Here is a 17,971-nt window from a genome sequence, read left to right on the forward strand (position 1 = left end):
ATACTTTGCAACAACCCTGGTGAATCCATCGCTCAAACACAGCACAGCTCTTACTTTCCAAAGCGACGCCTCAAAAGGTTTGGCATCATCATGGCAAAGCAAAAGGCGAGGAGCGTTTGCCTCCTCCGTGCCGCAACAAGAATAAAGGTCGTGGCCGCTGCACGACCCCGAGCGTCTTCTCACGCACCGCAACGCGGCTCCCAGCTTCCAGCGCGCATTCTGGAACGCCACAGGGAATCGTCGCGGCCGCCTTGGCACGAGCAAGCGCCCCTGTCCCGCTTCTAATGGGCCGAGCCGCGCGGTCAATGTTGAGAGCGAGTGTGATCTTCTGCAATGGCATCAGCGGCAGCGAAGACGTCTGAAGTTGCCCAAGGCCCTCCGTTAATTGCTTAATGGACACGTATCCGCTGCGTGCTCCTTGCTTCGAAAGACGCCGTTCCGAAAGGGCCTCCTATCTCCTGGGGCACGCGGCAGCCCGACGCTGCAGCGGTGACGCGATTCTAATTTATTGCTCGTAATGAACAGTTATGAAGTTGCACTTTTGACCCAGGCTTGCCGTGTCGCCCTACGGCCCACCGATAGAAGGTCGCGGCCAGCGCGTTCACACGCCTTCGCGGACCAATCCCCGAGCGCCCACAGCCGTTCGTTGTGAACTTAGTCGCTCCAAGAAAAGCCAAAGCAGGCCGGGCCAAGGCTGTATTACCGCTTTACTTTGCTCAGCGCGCCAAGAAACCTTGGAAACCCGATCTCATCAGCCAAGTAATGACCCGCCGATGAGCGACAATTTTCAATTACAGCCGAGTGACTGCGGCGCGACCATCGTAATGTAATCGCCTCGTCGCTCGTGCAGCAAATTTTATAATGAATTTCGATAAGCGAAATGCGATAATGATGTGTTCGCAGCGCTTGACTGACTGAAAATGGTAACCAGTTCGTATTTTGTCATGGGACACGAACTGGAGTTTGACGAGAAATTTTGAAGCCACAAGAAAGAAAAGTGAGCGACAAAGTACCAGGATGATAAAAAAAGAGTTTTTCATTACAAGGCTTTATTCGAATAAGTGGAACTTTTCGTCATTTTGTTGTTGGAACATGTAAAATAGCGCAAGGCAGTAACACCAGTCACAACAATACACGAAATTAAACAACCAATCATAATAGGACATATTAAATGTCAGGTAAGCGATACAAACAAAATGGGTTCTAAGGAAAAAGCACCTTCCATCTTTAACGTCCTGAACGTACATTTGCTAATCAAGCACAGGCCACAGTCAAAAATGGCCCGATGACCTTTTCCTCAATAAAATAAGTCTGCTGAAAATTCAGTCGGTCACTGTAGGAATCCACCTTGGAACGCCATTCCTTGCATTTTGAGTTGCGAAAATGTGTCGTTTACGTAGTTTGCGTGATCGCTACCAATTGTCGTGGGACCGGAACAAGGAAACGGCTTCATGGTGGGCGCCGACCTTTAACAAAAAAGGTAAAAGGTTCAATTTTTGGAGATCAATTTATAACAAAAAGAAGTTAAATGCCTAAAAGTATTTTTATGAATGATTTGTTTGCAAATAGTGAGAGTTGTTTAGCATATCAACAAGCCACTTATATTCTATACCATCTGCATATGGCCAAAGGGATTTCATGTGGATTTTGTTACTCGTGTTTGCTTCAGGTAATTAATCCTTCGCAGGCCAAAATAGGACTTAAGGGTTTTACTGGTTGAGATTTTGCCAAGTTTTTTAACTGAGCTGCTGGATGGAAAGTAAGAAAAAAATCGATAATTATATTTTCCTTGAACGTTGGATATTAAAAAACGTCAATACCACTTAAACTTAAACTGCATTTAGCTTTTTGCTTCATAATTTGTAACATAAGTGTGCTCTACATTAAGTGGTTTGATCTCCGAGATCAATATTTTTTCAGGTTGTTTATACTGCGAAAGTTTTGTATGTGTATCAAGAAAATTTATTTTTTAGTAACCGGGGCTATTATTTTACGTCCTCAATTCCAAAAGACCGTAGCACTTAAAAAGTAACTTTTCTGAATTTTGATATAAACAGCGTATCCAGACACATTGTGGAATTCCAAACTTGTCGCAAACCTACCACTGAAAAAAGTGATTAGGTGGCACCATAGGGATCTGTCCTTCGCAAAGTGGATGTGAGCCTTGGCCAAGCAGTGAATTGTGCCGGGAGAGCATATTCTCGCCGATAGAGGGCAGCATAGGTTGTGTCCGACAGGCAGTCGAAGTGAGACAGGGAGGTGCACTGTCTACAAAAAAGTTACGGGGCGAATAACAAACTGAACGTATTACTTGCTATAAGAAGGCAATCAAACTCATTTTAAAACTTTAAAGATAGCGTAAGGCTTTACACAATAAACGTCCGAAAAAAACATATTTCAGTTTTTAAGTTGTAATCTGTTTCACGTAATGCTCGATAGAATCTTTTTGCGACAATATCTCGAAGCTGTTTAAATGGAGTCACACATACAAGTAAGTTCTGCGCTTGGACACAAAAAACCTTGGAAACTACCTTACATTAATGCATTCACTTTACAATCAAGCCCACTACAAAAATCAAAATGGCGCCTGTCTCACTTGATGCTGGAACGTGGTGATGCAACGGATGACGTATCGACATTCGCGCGGTGAGCAGCGAGCGCTCCGCGCGCCGAAACTTCGCCCGACGATTTTGAAACCAAACCTGTTTGCAAATAAACAACGCTCAATGCACTTTCTCTATGTTGCTTTTGTGAGAAGTGTTTGTCTATATATAAGTTTATGTAAGCCGGTGTAGGTATAATCATTAGGTTCTTTGGATCGAACACCTGCCCTAATACAAGCGACCGAATTTTGACTTTGACGTTGTAAAAATGCAACCGTTAAATGTTAAAAAGCATTACATATTCAAAATATACAACTGTCATTAAAAGTCATCAAACAAATTTGCGAACACTTCAACAAACTTGTAACATTTACCAAAACAACAATATTACCTTTATTGGATTTAACTTTGAACAGCAATCAGTGTTACAAACAAATTCTATGAATTAAGATCTGTTCCCAGGTCTTTTTGGTCACATTTTAGTCAATAGTATGTCTCAGGCTAAATATACTATTCAATATAGTGAAAACATTTTGGTAGTTGCTGTCCTTACTTAACACTAACAGGCAAATCAAATATGTGAGGCTATGTATGAGGCAAAAACAATAAATTAATAAAAAACATCATCTACAGGTTCACTTAGTTTTGATAGACCTTTGTAAACGTTAATTTTGACTTTAGATATGGTCGTCTACATATGGCGGCCAAAAAGCGACAGGTCACGTAATGGAGATTTTACAGGTCATAAAAAAAGAAAACCAAAAAATTAAATTTATTTTGGCCTAAAAATTTTTTTTGTGTAAATAGACAGCTGTCAGAAATGCAAAAAAGGTTTATTTTAACGAAATCCAAGACATTGCGCTACATTAGCCATACATTTACAGAAATATATGTTTCGAATTAGAAACGCCGGTGTGCAGGAGAGAATACAAAAGGTAGATGAGATTTTTTGTGAAGTGTAACAAACAGAAGGTATACTAAGTTTAACTGCTTTTTTTCTTAAAATTTAACACAGGTTTATTAAATAGCGGTCAACATATTTTGCAGCTCGCAGACTCTTTTGACTCTACCCTTTTTAATGTTACTTTTTTATAAACGTTTGTTTATTAGAATATATTTGCGTAAGACGTATGTTTTTTTAGTTTTCCTGTACTTCATGATGTTGAAAGTTGTAGTATATCAAATTACAGGTCAAAGGTAATTGGCAGTGTTCTCTCTAATTTTTTTTTATGGGCAAGAATATTTTAAGGCTGAGTTGGCAGTGCCCCGCGTGAGTTCATTGTTTTTTGTATAGGGGTGAGTCGTGAAAATTTTAGATATGATGTCACAAATCGCGACGTCATGAAACAAATATTCTCAAGAAACATTTATGTGCAACTGCAATCGGGTTTAAATACGTTCAAAAACATGGCAACCAAGCGATCGCGCGAAAAACTATCCGATTAGTTATAAGGGCCTAGTTTCGAAAGATAGGATACGTGTGCCTTTAGCACACACTCAAGATTCGTGAACTACTCGCTTATTGGCACTTTTCAAGATGATTTTGAGAATCATTGATCCCACAGCTGTATCTGTATAGAAATCATGTAACAATTGGGTTGTGTTAAAATATACGTTCCCCAAAATGCATTTCGGTTAATGATCCCAAATTATTGCCAAACACTACACTGCTGTGATCAGCACTCTTCTAAACTCATTTTCGTTTAGCTTGGTTTTCCCGTGTAAACATTTAATTCTATGTGCGATAAAAAAACATACACAGCATGATTGATGAAACTAATTAGAGAAAGTAATTTACAGCAAAAACATGTATTATAAACTTGAAAAAATGCATATTTTTAACATATTAGTACTGTGGTGCCTAAAGACACGTCTGCAGGTTTGAAAAAATCTGCATGTTAACAAACCTGAACTCGTGCCTCGCTCAAACCGACCCTTCTCGCAAGTTCTTCTCTGACGAACGCATCAGGATAATGTGTCCTCTCGAATACCCGTTCTAAGGCGGCAAGTTGTCCGCTGTTGAACGTAGTGCGCGTCCTTCATTTAAAACAAGGATATACAAAATGCCGGATCGTAATACGTATATACCAGTACTTCAGAATTCTTACAAAACCTATTGTGCATTGTAAACGCGTTATTTAGGCTAATAATAAATGTTTAAAAGTTTTTTCGTTTTCCTATTGATAACAGTTTAGATTATTTTAATTAATTAATACCACTTTTAAGGATCTTCACAAACGTTTGTAAAAATGCTTTATTACATTTTGTTGCCCAGGTACAATGCGTAAGATTTTGCGACCATTTAAAAACCTGTAAAACACACATAAATTCGACACAAATTTACTTCTAATTCTAAGGAGACAAAAAATAGATACGTGCAATGATTTAAAAACAAAGTCAATCCCACACACAACTTGTTAAAAAGAGTTTGGTATCAATACATGCAAATAGAATCTAATCATTAAACTAATACATTCACATATTTTCTTGAATAACACTGGCTGTCGAAACTTTAAAGGGCCATCTTAAATAGAACGGGATTAAGTTTACTAGCTACAATTTGATTTGCTTCATCAAATGTATTATTGGAAAAGTAATAAAGTCGTATAAAAATGCGCGAGACGGTTTTGTTAGGTTTGAAGGCAGCAGATACCTCTGAATGCTGTTTTTTTAATTACGCTATTTCGTCAGCAGTTTTTGAGAGATAAAACGAACTTCATTTGTTTGTTTTTTTGGGAGCGGTTATATTGAGATAGCCAATTGCTAAACTTACAAGACTGTATTTAATTCATGCGTTCAAAACGTAAATTAGAAGTACATTGAGTTTATTTCCTTTAACTACAATTTTATTTACTTCCATCGGCCATTCTAGGCAGGGGGTACGAGAAAATTTCATGAAAACTCAAAAGGGTACGAGCGCTAAAAAGGTTAAGAAACACTGGACTAAACAAACCTTCTTTGTTTTTTCCTGGGAGCAGTTATATTGAGATGCGAGCCTTCATCCTCACCGTGCTGAATCTGTGTCGTCATGAAGGTGTTGTAGGTTTCCTGCTGCGTTTTCTCGTTGTTAGGGGCAGAAGTGAACGGAACCGAACTGAAGTCGGAACATTTCGGCGTCGGCTATGTGAAAACACACATACTGAAATAAACCTGTTTAAGCTACAAAGTTTGCAGTCATGGCAAATTAAAATCTAACATTGAAATTCGTATTTAAATATTCTTGTCAAATGTTGCGCTCAACGCTTAATTTTTTTTACATAAACCCTTACAGGGAATATAGTTCATTTTGTGTATTTTACACCATTCACAGTTGTTTTTTTCAAATCACATTTTCTTACAGTCATATCCGACACTTCCGAGGAGGTTGTTGGAGGACTGGCGCTTGACTCCGATGCGCTCGTTTCAGTCAGTGGGGCGTCTGCCGTTCAAAATAAATAAACAGAATTTTACAACCATAAGCTCGAAACCATTGTGCTGATGCTGCTTTTTTATAAAGATTGTAGCGCTGGTAAAAAATTACATTCAGCTTTAAGTGTACGATTTTTTTATCATTAAACGGTTTTTTATTAAACTGCTTCTTTTATAAAATCTGTAGCGCTGGTAAAAAAAACTTTATTCAGTTTTAAGAATGCGATTTTTTTAACATTAAACGCTTTTTTATTAAACTGCTTCTTTTAGAAAGCCTGTAGCGTTGTAAAAAAACTTATTCAGTTTTAAGTGTGCGACATTTTAAACATAAAACGCCAACCACTTGCAAAACGTGTAAAATATTTATTTTATTTTAAGACAAGCTCGCCACTTATTTGAGTAGTTAGGATTTGCCAAATTGGTAAGCTTTAAAGTTGACGATGCTTGAAACGTGATTCGATTCGAAATATCCCTCCTTGTTAAAGCTACGGCGTTACCTTCTGCGCTTCTGTTGGCGATCTCGTGCCAGCCAGGGGTCTCCGAACAGCTCGACAAATTTTTCGCCTGGGCGTCGACATCGCTGACTTTATTTCTGCTTTCCACTTCCGCGGCGGCCGCGTCGACGCACTTCTCCGGTTCGTAGAGGCCCGTCGCGTCCTCGCTGGGCAGTTTGTAGACGCAGGAAGAAAGCGGACCGTTCCAGACAGCCTTCTCAGGGCCCAGCAGTTTCTCGCCGGGCCAGTGATGCAACCTAGCTACGACGTCGGCCGATTCCAAGTGGGATTGCGCGTTCAGTCGCTCGTTTCCGTATACGTGCTGCTGCGCAGTCAGGAAGCTAGCCTCATAGGACTGGTGGCCAGATAAGTCCGCCTTGCATCCAACTTCGCCCATGGACACTGCCTGGTTCATCTCAGCCCTGGGCAGGTCAACTGGCTCCGGCCTGGCCTTGTTCTCTTCCAGCCAGCTGGGGCAGGGATAGGTGGGAGCCGGGTCGGGGCTCTGCTGCTGGTTGGCCGCCAGGTTCAGGAGTCTGCTGACCGTGAAGTTGCGCGCGGTGTGGAACTCTGTCATAACACACGCGTCGCTTTTACGACAGGACGCCTTCAAGTCGTCAAGGATTCCTTTTCGCGTCAGCCAGACACACGCCGTAAAGCGACCGCAAATGAGCGGTGGAAAATAACTATCCTGGGATTTAGGCCAATCGGAAAACAAAACCTTTTTTTCTGCGATTTTATAAATGGTAGTATGGTAAATTTCTTGAAAATGAACATTTATGCGCCTACAAGAAAAATTAAGTGAAGTGCATTCAAATAAATTTTTATATAAACCAACCTTCACAATTTGAAAAACGAGAAAAAAATATATGTTAATAAATTATTTGTTTTAGGAAGCATTTTAGTTATTTGCGTTTTATTTGCTTCTTGCATTATTCGCCGTAAAACCTTGTCATAAATTCAAGCTCCATACCGACAACTTGCAGCGACTTGTTTTTGGAATTTATTGTACCTCGGAAAATATTTTTCTATCTTGAGATGAAGCATAAAGTTAAAAATGTTGCTTTTCCCTGAACGTAGCACATTTATTACTTAATTACTCTTAACTTAATTACTCGTGCGCAATTAATTACTCTTAAACTAGATACGTCGCCAATACTTATAATTATTTGATTATGGTTTAATTTACAGGTGGTTTATATATGAAGAAAATCGGGTCTCATTAGGATTGCAAACACTTTTTTATTGTTTTTCTGCTTCTTGCGCTCTTTCAGAGAACAAAAGAAATCTACAAAACAACTCGTTGTCTAATTACCACTGACAATATTTTAATGATTTGAAGTTGTATTAAACGCCCTGTTCGCCAACGATTTTTTTAACTGACAGCAGTTCGTTGGAATATGGCATAGAGCAGTGGTCGGCAACCGCCGGTCCGAGGAGTTCGTTACCGGTCCATAGCAGGGTGGCCAGATTAAAATTTTAATCTAAACCAAAACCGTACGTAACAAGCAAGATAAAAGTAAAAAAAAAATTAAATGTATTTCTATATTGAAAATATATTAACTTTCGTTTGAATGTACTCCATGGTTGATTGGTATGATAAAAACCACTATACACGAGTATAATTCAAAACAGATAGTCTGGTATGGCCATAGGAGTTAAGGCACATTCACAACGTTAAAAGTGATTTTTCTTATCGTAAAATCCAACTCCTCGTAGGCTACGCTGTGCAATATATCGAAAAATGGACCAAAATATTATGTTTTTTTATGTTAGCGAGTGCTCACCCTAAAGTCGAGTGCTCTCCCTAAAGTATTCTAGTATAATAAAATCATTCGTGTATTCGATGATAAAGTTAAATTGATTAACCCCATGCACTTAACACCCGGCTGTTTGAGAAGCTATGTGACTGAGAGGACATGAATGCGCCACACAAGTACCTTCTTTTGCACACAGAAGTAAGGTGGCTCTCACGAGAAAAAAACATTAAACAGAGAGCGTTTAAATTGCGTAAATCACTGCTAAGATTTTTATTAGAGAAACATTTAGACCTTGGTAACAAATATAGACGAAAACTAGGTTGTAAAACTTGCCTACTTGTGTGACATATTTCACTTGCGTGTTATATTACTAGAGTTCAAGCGCTATTTTCGTAAAAACCGTGGGACTGCAAATAAATGGATTCGTGATCCATTTATTTTCGAAACAGGTGAATCGACCTTAGAAGTGCGACAAGAGGACCAATTGCTGGACATTGTAAATAATGGCTGCTTAAAATGAACTTTTCATGCAAATACTTTACCAATGTTTGGATGAAGGTCTTGCCAGAATACCCTAACCTTGCCATAAAAGCATTACAGCTTTTTGCTGCCATTTCTGACATCTTACTTGTGCGAATCTGGATTTTCTGCGATGACAGCACAAAAGGCAAAACCACAAAACAGAAAGAAAATGAGGGAAATATATTGCGGGTTTCATTAAGTTAAATAATAATAATTCCTATAGATTGCGCAAAACAAGCTCAGAGTTCTCATTGCTAAAAGTTGCACTAAATTTGATTTACTGAACATTTGTTTTTTTAAGGCCGGTCCGCGGCCAAATTTAAGTTTTAAACCGGTCCGCAGTGGAAAAAAGGTTGCCGACCCCTGGCATAGAGTATAGCAGAATCTTATAAAATATCAATATTTATATTAACATATTAAATAACTTCGGGTAAATCGGTGTAAACAAAGAGCGACCCAAACAGGTACAGTGACGGTTTGCTACCGTTTGTATTTGTCATTTCAATTTAAACTTTTCGGCTACCTGCGTTTCAGCAACAAAATCGCCTGACTGAAGATAGCTACAGTACTCCGTCTAGCAAAAAAATATTCGAGTTAAACAGATATAATGTAAAACAAAAAACAGTGTTTTTTCCTTTAGATGCTTGTCCACAGAGCTTTCCTTGTAGATTTTTTTTTAATTTATGATATAGGAAGAAAACTTTTTTAAAAAGTGTATACAGTCTGTCAACAAGAATATTTTCTACAACAAATACATTGTTTTTAACCCATCTTAAAGTTTGTTTACACTTTAAAAAGAGCAAAAGAAATAAATAAAATTTCACGTTGAATCAAGCTCAAGGCAAGTTAAAAATCTTAGAAACCGATAGTTCGTTTAGACGTAAAACTTAAATATATTATTTTAGATAATTTTGAATGTAGGTTAATACTACTTTCTCCACGGAGTCACGCCATTTTAGGACCCAACTCGGGGTGTAAACGGAAAAAGTAAATAAAAACTTGCACTGACAATCTAACAAAAATATTCCAGAAGGAAAACGGTTAAGTTCGACTAAAATTTGTAGCAATTTCCCCAAAGAGTCAGCTTTATTAGTCGTCTTGAGTTAGCGCGAATCACCTCACAACAAGCTCGTCGCCTAATCGCCAACATTTCCTGTATAGTAAATCGACGCGTCCACTGCGCTCTCCGCTTGCCAGCTTAATGTTGTGATCGAATCAACCTCAATCGTATTTGCGCCACCGCACAGCATAGCACTCGCGAGCGTTGCGCCACCGGCGAGTGATCATCATCTCCCAGTGGCCACTCGAGTAGATCCAGAGCATCAAGCAAGCAACTCAACCAACAGCGGCCCACGATCGAGTCGCCCTTGCTGCTGCTGCTGCTGCTGCTTCGAACTGCGATCGCAGCGCGCACGATTCAAGTTAATGGATTTGTCCCGAGTGTGAGAAGACCCCAGGGACTGGCAAGCGACAACCGTTAAAAGTGAAGCTCCGTGAGCTCGCTCCCATAGTGCTGAGCTGCTCAACTTAGATCGCCGCTTTCACCGCGGCGACGACGTTGATGGCGCGCCCGGGGTTTATCGCACATTATTAAGACACACACGTTGAAGCGGCTCCCCCCTGCATTATGGTGCAGTGCACGCCAGCGCCTTGGACGCCGGTGCATTTAAGTCATTAGGCGATTGAAGCGGTGTGCGAATTCCAGGTTGCGATAAATTGCTAGCCAATTTTAACAGTTTGCGGTAATTTGCCGCAAATTATGCTTTAAGCAACACCGCCGGCAACAACAACACGAGAAAGGATTTTGGTTTGGTAACAAATCTGCCTAACAACAACTTGTCATAGTTTCATATCATTTTCATGACAAGACTTGAACGTTTAGTAAACAAAATTCAAATAAAGTTATATTTTCGTTGAAAATATAGTTTCGTCGAAGCGTATACAACGTGTAGCCTGATATCGCAAGATACCTGTCAAATACGTGAAATAAACAAACTACTGAATACTAAACATTAACTTTACGAGTATGTTTAAAGTCCTCGTTTTGGCCTTATTCTCGGCAACATCGCGCGCTTTTAGGCGAAAACTTGGCAAAAATCGCAATAGCCGGCTTTCGCTCCATATCAAAGCTTCCATTATCGCAACGTGGGCCAAAGTTTTTGATGGCTAGCAGGCGTCTATCTATCAAAATGCGGCAAACGGGGCCTTCCGCCAGCTGTGATCTGCCCTTTGATGTCACTGATTCATTCTCGCGCACTGTTTATAACCAGCAAGGGGCATTTCTTGGGCTACTGGTCAAATCATTTTTTGCGAGGGCTGAGAACTCCGCGTAAACAGTTTCTTGTAAATAACCAGACTATAGTTCTCTTGTCTGATCTCAGTTTAACGCTGTTGATGTTTTCCATCTTAAAAATCACCACTAAAAGTGCTCATATTCACTTACATGTTTAAAGATCAGATTCTTCGTTTCAAAAAGTGTCTATAACTGTTTATTAGGCAAAATTCAACTTATTCTTTACAAAAAATTAGACGTTTAAATTGATTATTATTGATTCAAAACTACCGGTTAGTTATCATGTTAAGCTATTACTAAAACCAATGGCAGAGTTTGGGCATACACTGACTGCGCGCACACACGTATACTCATACACACAAGAGATGATGAGCAATAAATGTTGGGAAATCTTATACGGGCGGCAGTTAATATCGCTTGTAGCAGGCCCCAAGAGTCCGTGAGCCTGCTGCGTCCGAAGGCAGTACAAAGCCGTAAGTCGAAAATTCCGGCGCACTTTGCCGGGAAGGTTTTCTTGCTGCTGATCGTCCCGTCATTCATCGTTGCGAATTCGCCCTTTGTCTTGCCTTCGCACTTTGATCCAGAAGTTGCGACGTGGAGCAATGTTGCTGCCCCTTGATTGACGTCGGGCGAGGGCTTTGATCTCGCGTCCACGAGATGAATCCGCTTCGTTATAGACGCGTTCGTGTCAGGGCGAAGGAACCACGCTTATGCTTTAATTGAGACGTGACACCCTTACAGAACGACTCAAGGAACGAAGGGTTAGTGCGTCAAAATAGTCGAAGGGTTAGTGCGTCAAAATAGAAATGAAAACCATCGTACAATGACCATCGAAACAAACGATCAAGGCCATAACATACTGGAAATTAATTTATGGCGAGGAAAAAAAACTTGACCTTGTTTTACTTATTTTTTGAAAAAGTTTATGTATTAGGCATAGGCCTCTGGGTTTGTTTGGAGCTGTCATTGTTGAATACAATGTCTACGGCTTTACCTTTCATGGTTCCACGAAATTAATCCAACATTGTCGGGCTGGGTGTAAAAAGCAAAAAACAGAAAATAGTAAAAACCCGTCATGTTGATATACATAGAGGCCTGTGGATTCTGCTAATTGCATATTATGTCAGGTAGAAAGAACTCGATCATGGCTAAAATAATTTACGAATGTTTGGAGGAATAATATGGCTAACGTCCCTGCGCTATATAGATCGTAATGTAACTCTGCAAAACTAGTAAATATTGATTTTGCGTAAGCTAAATACCCGACTTACTGGGGTACTTATGCCAACTAAGTAGTGAAACTTGTGTAGTCTGTGTATTTATTCAGGTTTAAAACATAAACGACATAAACAAAAAAAGTCGACGGTGCAAATGCAACTGCATGCAGGAAGAGATCGTTGCGTTACATAAATTACTATACGCATACCTCTTGAGTTTTCAAAAACGCGGGGAGTTCGTGCAGAATACACCTTAAAGACAGTTTTGAAACCTATTCGTTCGGCTTAAATTATGGGTCGCAGCGACACAGAATCCGATAGTGAGAATAGGGCCGATAAAGTAGATCTATTCTGATAAATATACAATATTAAACAAATACATTAGGACCCTGAGCCAGCCAAACTCACGGGAATTGGTTTATACGCAGGGTCACAGTGTTATATCGAAATAAGAAAGGTTGTGCAAAGCATCTGCGAAAATAATGGCCGTTCTCGTAACATGACACAACTAAAAATGAATGAATTTTCGTGTGAATTGCGCAATGTTTTTTTTATAAAAACACTTATATTTAATTTTTTTTATATTTAAAGTTTATCATCTGTGGTTAATAAAAGAAAGTTTTGTTAAATTTCGTATATACGAATGCCAAATTAAAACCCTAATCCGAGTCCCGAGTCCGACTCTGATTAAATGTGCGGTTTCGTCGAGTACCGATTCCATCTCTGACAATACAGCCTGTATTCCGCCAATTTTTACAACTAAAAACGTCGGACTGTAGTTTTACGTGGCATTACAAGAGTCCCGAGTTCGACTCCAGCAAAACTAACGAAATCCGTCGAGTCGGGAGTCCCAAGTCAGAGTCCGACTCCGCAGTCCTGTTAAGGACCGGTAACTATTAAACAGCCCGTTGTGTATACCCAGTTCGTGGGTCATTTTGCAATCAGCACTTCGAATTATAATCAAGTAAACAAATCATACATTAACCGACAACTTCGCCAGCAAGTCGTCTCGCGAGCGACCTCTGGCGGCAATACAAAATGTGCTGTGAGCGGCGCGCAGACAATACAAGTCAACAGCATCCGCCACCACGCTGTTGCTTAACTGGCTGGTCGGCCGTCTCTCTTAAACTTTGCGACCTTGTTGGCTTCCGTCGAATTCGCGGGTTGCGTTCGTGCGGTTGAGGAATCTGCGTGAGATGACAAAAAAATACATTTAGATGGTAAAGTTGCAAGACACAATTCTCTACAGTTATCGTTTGTAAGTTAGGCCTACAGTAAAAGCAGTAACATTCATTTTGTTTTAGCAAACCACGATTTTTTAATGTCAGCGACCTGCTTTAAGATCTTATAAACGAGGTTGACAAAAACGGTATCGACGTTGAAGCTTTCCTTTGCGCTTGTTTCGTAGAACATAAAACCCGATTGCTCAGCAAACTGTGGAATATACAAGCATTACAAATATGTTTGTTGTTTGTTCTGTACATTTAGCAAATGATTTTTTCTGGTTGTTACGCGAAAAGGAAACGCTGCAATCGGCTGAACATTTACTGCAAAGAGGAACTAATCATCTTGTGAATTGTGAATTATGAAATCACGTTGGCTTTGCGTATTCCAAACATCTTTTAAAAATTAAAACGAAGTGTTGGTGTAACACGCACGGAGTTAGGAAACATTTATACACAACTGGCACCGGTCAAACCGCAACCGAGATGAAGCTCAGGAAATTTCGTAAACGTTTCAACGTTTTAAAAGCGGAGTTTGTACTGAACAACTAAACCCCTTTAATAGTTTCAATATATAGTTCAGAAACATGTTTTTCTTTAAACAAGGATGAACAGAAACTTGATGTATTGTTTCTGTGCAGTTGTCACCCCCACTGTTTGTAGGTTTTCTAAAAATACACCAAATAGTTGCTAGCTACTATTCTAAGAGCACAGTATTTGTTTTGCTACTATTTGGTTACACCCCACAGGTATGTTATATGCTTAAATGAGCAAACAATTCCCCTGATCCGAATAAATTAGTTCCTTTAAGGACCGGTTGATTATTTAGTAAGCTTTTCAACGTCAATCAGATGGCTGTTTTATATAATTATAGTGCTTTATGTTTGTAAGACTGACGTATGTTTAACCCAATAGCGAATAAAACTTACGTTTCTCGCCTTGTGTGGGTTAACTTGAACGTCTGGTAGGTCTGCTTTGTTTCCTACAATGGCAATTTCCACGTCGCTTCTTCCGTACTATAAAACGTACAAAGATATTTTTATTAATTGGTTTTCAGGCACTTCTGCCTGAAAAACAAAAGCTTGGCAAATACTTGTTGTAAGGATCGTTTATTACTGGAGATTTTTGCGTTGGTGGTATAACAAATGTTGTGTGGTAATAAACTGAGAGGAGTACAGTTTTGTAAATACATTTGTCTTGTAAATTGATTTAAAACAAATAGATTGACAGCTTAAAAATGAGCGATTTGAAATAGAAAGAATGTTTAATCTAGATCTAGAGAAAACGTATTTTGTCATTCCTCCCTAGCCTTCTTGCTAAAAGTCAACCTGCACGTCAAAACAAATATTTTAATTAAAAGCAGAAAAATATTCGTTTAGTAAATATAGCAAATGCCAATTCAGATTTTAATTACGTTCGTTATTTCAACAAACACCAAAACGGTAATATGTAGGAACCTCTTTTACGAGATCCAACCAGTTGGTCAAACTCTGGTAGGTTTCAGGCCTGGTGACGTCATAGACCATGACGACACCTTGAGCATTACGATAGTAAGCTGTGGTTATGCTGTTGAATCGCTCCTGGCCCGCTGTGTCCCTGTGGGAAAATAATAAATTTCCAACTGATTTCGCGAGTTGACACTTGATTAGAATTTACAAATAAAGCCCATTGGGGGAATCGAGAAATAATTAATCTCTAGGGGCTAAACAAATATGATCGTAAGTCGGCATTCAAAAATAATATATTGCCACCAGTGGCGTAGCCAGTCGATTTTTTTTTTTTTTTTGAGGGGGAGGGAGGCAAAAAGTTTGAACTGTTTTGTTTAGCTTTTGCCATTGTATTAACTGCCGTAACGAACACAAATAAATAGGTTAGCAAACAGTTTCTCACTGAGTGTTAACTCATTAACCATTCAAATTGCAAAAACTGACTAAAAGTAGTAAAAGTTCCGTACTTAGTTTTAAAAGTAGTAAAACTACATTAATGTATAGCAAACGTAATATAAACTACATCGTTTGTGACGCAACATTGCAGGACAATTAAAGGCGTGGCATGCCTGTAATCGACTGTTGTGGTACTTCTCACAAATGTTACAAAACAATTATCAAGAGTAAACTATTTTTAAATTGGGGGGGGGGGGGGTATGACCCCTGTGGCCACCCTGGCTACGCCTATAATTGCCACTAACCCTTTACTAAACATTTATCTCTAAATTTATTATAATGCAAATTGGCGTTACCTATTTAAACCGTTAGAATCGATCTTACCATATTTGCAATCGGATGTGCCTTCCTGCTACGTTAATCGTCTTTATTCGGAAATCAATTCCTAAAGAAATAAATTAAAAGTTGTGAAATGTAGGAATGTTGCAGTTATCTTTGTTTTCGTATTATAACAAATATACTTACTCCACGGTTGTAAAAATTTTAAGCAATATTTCAACAAAATTAGAAAAAGGTCAAGTGTCGAAACATTACGTGGTGTCTGTAATACTAAAAACGTTGTATTCATTAACATTGAGGTTATTAAGCAGATGTTTAAAGATAACTGTTGTTAAGACACTACAATCTACCTTGTTTATAAATGTGGTTGTGTTTAACACAGAAACCCATTGTGATGAAAAATGTATTCCCAATTTATTTGGGGCCACGAACAAACATGTCTATAATCTATACAGACCGCTCAGTGAACCCCAACAAAATCTTAGTAATTGGTATAATATGAGGGCCATCCAAATTGTGACTGCTACTTGCTTCGTTGACCAGCAACGAAATTATTAGTCTACGCTGATTAAATCGCTGATGAGCAACTAAGTAGCTAAGTCTTTGGTATTTCAGCATGGATCAGAAAAACCTTTTATAGACGCAAGGCGTATTTTATTCAACACTGCCCACCACTATGGGATTAACAAAGCGAGTGCACATTTGTACAACGTAGAGGCTCACCTACTGTAGAACGCAACTCCTGTCGAAACTGGCCGTCTGTGTATCTCTCGAGAAAGCAAGTTTTCCCCACGTTTCTGTCTCCAACAATGATAATCTGAAGTTTGAAGTCAATCGATGGTGAAAATAACAAAGGTTCGTCGACCGACTTTCCGTTTTTGGATCTATGAAGAGGGGTGGTTTGATCGTAAATTTTCTAATTTGCAAACGTCGACCTTGACACTTCCTAAATGAGTTTTTTTTTTTTTTCGGAACAAAAAATATGATTGGACAGTGAAAAGCTTTATTAAATAAAGTATAATGTAATGACCTAAATCACAAGCGATTGAGGAACGTAGAAGACGTGCATGAAATTAACAACACGTGCAATTTATGTTTGGGTTGTAAATACCTGTACCAACTTTAACTGTGAAATACTTAATTCTGTGTAGTCAGCATAACAGTCAATGGCTTTTAAAGCGAATTGTTTATCAGAGAAATTTTTATTAGTGCGATGCTAAATTCCAAACATACAAAAATGGATTACTTTATAGAAACCAAAGAGAGGTTTTTGCACGGGATATCTTCACATTTCATACGAAATTTTGCTAAAATAAACCGGAGACTAACATTATGTCTTCAGAAAGGCTTTTCTTAAACTTTAGATCCTGTATCTTGTTGAATATTTCGCGCTGAGTCAAGTATTCATCTGTAGGAGGTAAAGAGTTTGTAGACTTTCGCCGTCTTCTGACTTCGGAACCTCCTTTCTTTGTTTGCTTTTCCATGATAACAAATTTAACCCATCAGAGCTTACACGGTTACACTATAGCTTTTATTTCGATTCGAATATCAATTTTAATTGTGCCCTTCTGCGAATAAACTATAGGGCAGATCAACAGATGCTTCGTTCAAGTAACAATTGCCGTCGATAACTGAATAAAGAAAATCAAACAGTTTAAAACACTAATAACATCACTTCGTCTACCTCAAATAGGTTAACAAAAAATGAGAAAAAAAGGCCAGCAGCTGTTCAGTGTTCTTTCATCAACACAGAGAGTTTTCATTTTAAATTGAGCAATAAATATCATTATTAAATAGTGCAGCTATAGTAAAATGATTCTCAAACGTTTTCAGCTGGTGGACTATTTTACTTCCAGTTAACTCTTTGACGGACTCCGTTAATTTTCGAACAAAGTAAATACAAAAACTCATTTAAAACAATAACTCGAGTATACAAATCAGTACTCATACAAGTTAAACGCTGCAACTGTCAAAGGATATTAGCGATAGATTTGCGGTCCCCTTGAAACTTTTTTTACAGGCCCCTAGGATTCCGCGGACCCCAGTTTGAGAATCACTGATCTAGTACGTTAGTGATCAGTTTCCTTACATTTACGACTAATGGCCACAACCACGTACGATATGGTGCAATGGAGAAGTTTGTTAACAAACAAATACGCCAACACTTTCTATTTCAATATGGCGCAACGCAATACAGTTTGCTGTTTATTTATTTTTGTATAGGCCAAT

At 38.9% G+C, this 17,971-nt stretch overlaps 2 protein-coding genes across 2 annotated transcripts; both read right to left on the minus strand.

Annotated features, from left to right (window-relative positions):
* Positions 1-857: 857 nt before the first annotated feature.
* LOC146148071 (uncharacterized) lies at positions 858-10,132 on the minus strand. The gene is made up of 7 exons (XM_083387334.1): positions 6,509-10,132; positions 5,942-6,021; positions 5,557-5,723; positions 4,511-4,640; positions 2,597-2,702; positions 2,103-2,268; positions 858-1,466 (listed from the first exon to the last, which is right to left on the minus strand). Exons 1-7 carry the CDS (start codon positions 7,080-7,082, stop codon positions 1,331-1,333), a joined length of 1,359 nt encoding a protein of 452 aa, XP_083243460.1. The 5' UTR covers positions 7,083-10,132; the 3' UTR covers positions 858-1,330.
* Positions 10,133-12,882: 2,750 nt separating this feature from the next.
* LOC146148072 (ras-related protein Rab-12-like) lies at positions 12,883-17,305 on the minus strand. The gene is made up of 7 exons (XM_083387586.1): positions 17,072-17,305; positions 16,466-16,626; positions 15,788-15,848; positions 14,978-15,116; positions 14,450-14,536; positions 13,630-13,731; positions 12,883-13,484 (listed from the first exon to the last, which is right to left on the minus strand). The coding sequence occupies exons 1-7, from the start codon at positions 17,224-17,226 to the stop codon at positions 13,368-13,370; spliced, it is 822 nt and encodes a 273-aa protein (XP_083243712.1). The 5' UTR covers positions 17,227-17,305; the 3' UTR covers positions 12,883-13,367.
* Positions 17,306-17,971: the final 666 nt, after the last annotated feature.

Source organism: Ascidiella aspersa, chromosome 4, assembly GCF_963924565.1.
Source record: "Ascidiella aspersa chromosome 4, kaAscAspe10.2, whole genome shotgun sequence".
In the NCBI taxonomy this organism is placed as follows: domain Eukaryota; kingdom Metazoa; phylum Chordata; class Ascidiacea; order Phlebobranchia; family Ascidiidae; genus Ascidiella; species Ascidiella aspersa.